At 62.2% G+C, this 3576-nt stretch overlaps 1 protein-coding gene across 1 annotated transcript in view; it reads right to left on the bottom strand.

Annotated features, from left to right (window-relative positions):
• Positions 1-3576, bottom strand: part of CDK10 (cyclin dependent kinase 10) — a 25377-nt gene that overhangs the window by 16555 nt on the left and 5246 nt on the right. Inside the window, exons 2-8 of the mRNA XM_019505374.1 lie at positions 3346-3418; positions 2735-2806; positions 2517-2619; positions 2301-2382; positions 1640-1707; positions 1416-1468; positions 1224-1293 (exon numbers count right to left, since the gene is read on the bottom strand). Of these exons, the coding sequence (XP_019360919.1) occupies positions 1224-1293; positions 1416-1468; positions 1640-1707; positions 2301-2382; positions 2517-2619; positions 2735-2806; positions 3346-3418 (521 nt within the window). The remainder of the gene's footprint in view (positions 1-1223; positions 1294-1415; positions 1469-1639; positions 1708-2300; positions 2383-2516; positions 2620-2734; positions 2807-3345; positions 3419-3576) is intronic.

Here is a 3576-nt window from a genome sequence, read left to right on the forward strand (position 1 = left end):
ATGAACCTGTGTTGGTTGCCCCTAAGCATGCAGTCCCCTGCTGGCCCCTTGTGGATATGCACCAGAATCCATTAACAACCTTTTCCAGCAGCAGGACATGGGCTGCCGTGCCCCCACTGCTTTCCCTAAGGCAGGGTCAGGCGTGAGGTCTCGTGTTGAATCAGGGCTGACGGTTGTTTTGCTAAGCAGCCAGATAAGAGGTTTGCCTGGGATGGTTTGGGCAGGGCTCATCCTGCCTCAGGCAGGGGGCCTAGGGAAGTCCCTTCCAGCCCTGCTTCCCGATGATCCTGTGACCCAGGCTGCTATTCAGGCCAGCCCCAGGCAAGTCGCGATGCCCCACAGCTGGAGGGCAGTCCCTCTGTGGGGTGGGGGCACGCTGCTCTGGGCACGAGGCTGCGGTAATAGGTGCAGATCAGGACGGGAAGCCTGGTGCTGGCAGGGGAGGGGTCTTGGGGGACTCCTGCTGGCAGTGAGTGATGGAGGAAGGGACTTCTCCCCTTGACATGGTGTGGCAGGAAGCAATGATGGGATCTCTGGATGGATCAAGACACACTGTAAAGAGGAGGCTGGCTGCTGGGGAGACTGATGGGGCCCAATCTGGCATGGCCCAGAAGCGCTGATGTCAACACCCAGGTACCTTGCAGAGGGCTCTTTGCTTGGTGCTGCAAGGCAGGACAGGGCTGGCAACTGGGTCAGACCCAGCTGAGAACAAGGTAGATGCTTGGTGAGGAGCAACGGGAACCAGCAGAGCTGCCTCTGAGGAATACTGGGGTCCTTGTCCCCTGACAGCTCCAACTCCAGGCCGGATGCCAGGCCAGCATGTGGCTCTGGCTGGGGGGACAAGGAATTTTCTGCCAGGCAGGAGGCCAGACGGGGAAATCTAATGGTCCCTGCCCATCCCACAGGTTTGCTCCTATCTCCTGTGCAGCAGGGCTGGGAGGCACCTTGAGGCCAGGGTCTGGCCTCTCGACCCTCAGCACTGCAACCTCAGTGGCATCCCGAGGGACCCGGATGGTTTTCCTGGAGGAAAGGGAGGCCTACACGGATGCGTACGGCACAGGACCCTCGAGTCTCTGCCAGGGGCCTGGAACTGTGCAGGGAAATGCATAGTGCAAGGGCGGAGACCCCAGGAGACAAGCTCAGCTGTTGGCACTGCCCCGCTTCCCCAGCCAGGCAAGTAAAGGAACACAGCTCCCGCTCCATGCCGAGCGAAGGATACTCACCAGAGGGTGACGACCTTGGGGGTCATTGGCTTCAGCGGCACTCCGTAGACACGAGCCAGCCCAAAATCCGCTGCCAGGGAGAGGACAGGCGTGAGGACAGGCTGGCTCCTGCATTAGATTGAGGGCAGAGCACAGCTGCCTGGGGCCACAGCCAGCAAGCAGGGGCAACAGGTGGCAGCCAGGGGAGCTCACCTGTCTTCACACAGCCCTTGTCTGTCATGAGCAGGTTGGACACCTTCAGGTCCCTGCCGGCAGAGCAGAGAGGAGCCGTCACCAATGCCCGGCCCTGCAAGGAGCGCACCCCAGCACCCAGTGGTCCTTGTATGGCTCATCCTTACCCGCAACCCAGGGGGCAGCTCTAGGTCCCACTCCAGGACCCCTCGTCCTGCCCGCAGTGCCTGCCCTTGCCCCCTTACCGGTGGATGATGAAGTTCTCATGGAGATACTGGAGCCCCCTGAGGACCTGTAGGATGATGCACTTCACCTGTGGCCAGGGGCACAAGCAGCCTCCTTAGCCACCAACAGCAGAACGTAAGGTTTCCACACCAGCCCCACGGCCACGTTCGGCAGCATGGCCAATGCCTGCAGACACCCGGTGCAGGGCTTGACAAGGCCTGGCTTGTGTCTCAAACCCCAAGATCCAGAGCATCTCAGTGAGATGAGCAGGGTTCGGTGCAGGCAGTGGGTGAGGCTCATGATCCCAGTGGGCTGAGGAAGCCCCTAGGTAACGGCTCCATCCTGTGCAGGGCAGGGGGCAGCTCACGTGCCCCAACTGGGTTATGTTCACTGGCTGACCCTTTCCCTTCCCTGTCCCCACCCATCTTGATGCCACAGCGAGAGGCACGGGGAGCCCTTCCGTAGCCCATAGAGCTCTGCCATCACCAGAGATGTTATGCAGGCAGCCCCATGAAAGGACTAAGGAAGCTCATGCACCCAAACAGGCCAGGCCTGGCTAAAACCCACTCAAAGAAAACCCCAAACGTTTTGCAAGGTGCAGCTTGGGGTCTCACTGGATCATCGCGCACACGTGCTGGGGCCTAGTCACAGCACCCACTGCCGGCTGGTGGGGGCCCGTACCTGAGCCTCCGAAAAGGGCGTCTGCATGTTCTCGAGGAGGCTGGCGAGGTCCTGCTCACAGTAACCCATCACCAGGAAGATGCTGCCGGGGAGACACAGGGTCAATCGTGCGCAGCGACAGCGGCAAGGTCAGCACACCCCACCCCTGCCCTATCCCGACCAGCACTGCTCCTAGGAGCCAGCCTGTGTGCTAGGCAGGCTCCAGGGCACCGTTACCTCTCCAGGTGGTTCCCCACTACCACCTCCTTCAGCTCCACGATGTTGGGGTGCCGGAGCCGCAGCAGCAGGGTGATCTCCCGCAGGCTGCTGATGGGGATGCCTGCAGAGAGCGGGACCGATGTTACATGCCATGCCTACCCCCACCCCGGGGTCTGCAACAAGGCTGGGCAGAGCTAACGCCAACCCCACAGCCCCTCCATGCATCGACCCCTTACCGTCCTTCTCCTTGTCCATCCGCACCTTCTTCAGCGCCACGATCTCATCTGTTCTGGTATCTCTGGCACGGTCTAAAACAGAGACGTGTAACGGGGCCTGGGACCACTCAGGGCCAAGGCAGCGCCTGCTCCATTACCGACCAAGCAACCCAGGAACCCTCCCCTTGCAGTCATGGGGCAGGAGGTGGCGAGAGCTCACGTCTACTGAGGTCTCAACAGGATCTGGGTGCTCTCCCTTCCCTTCATGCACAGAACCCCGGTCCCTGCGTCTTTCCTGGGCATTTTGGCGGCATGGGCAGGGCCCAGCAGCAGGCACCAAGTGCAAAACCCGCTCGCGGCATTTGGGGGAATTTGGGAAGGAATTTCCCCCACGGCCACGCTGGTCTGGACTGTGGGGGCTCTGCCTTCCTCCGCGGCCTCTGCCTGTGATCTCCGAGTATTTAACACCCCACGACAGCACCCAAATCCCCCGCTTGCCCCACAACGGGTTTGGGGGCTCTTGATGCCGGCGGGCTCGGTCATCATGCGAAGGGGCCGGGAGGCGAGGTCAGACCAGGCCACGGCCGGCGAAGAGGTGAGGAGCACCCAGCCGGGAGGTCCCACCGACTCACAGACGATGCCGTAGGTGCCCTCGCCGATGCGGTTCAGCTTCTCAAACTCCTTCACGCTCCGGCAGGCGCCCAGCTGCAAGCGGAGACCCGCTCACGCCTGCCCCAGCCCCGGCCCCCAAGGATGGGGCGCGGGGCCAGGCCGCTGCTCTGTGGGTCCCGCAGCGCCTCGCAGGCAGGGGCTTGCCTGGACCTCACCCCCCAACCATGCTGCCCCCGCTGCATGTCCAGCCC

This window comes from Gavialis gangeticus, unplaced genomic scaffold (genome assembly GCF_001723915.1).
Source record: "Gavialis gangeticus isolate Ggan-Ray unplaced genomic scaffold, GavGan_comp1, whole genome shotgun sequence".
NCBI lineage: Eukaryota > Metazoa > Chordata > Crocodylia > Gavialidae > Gavialis > Gavialis gangeticus.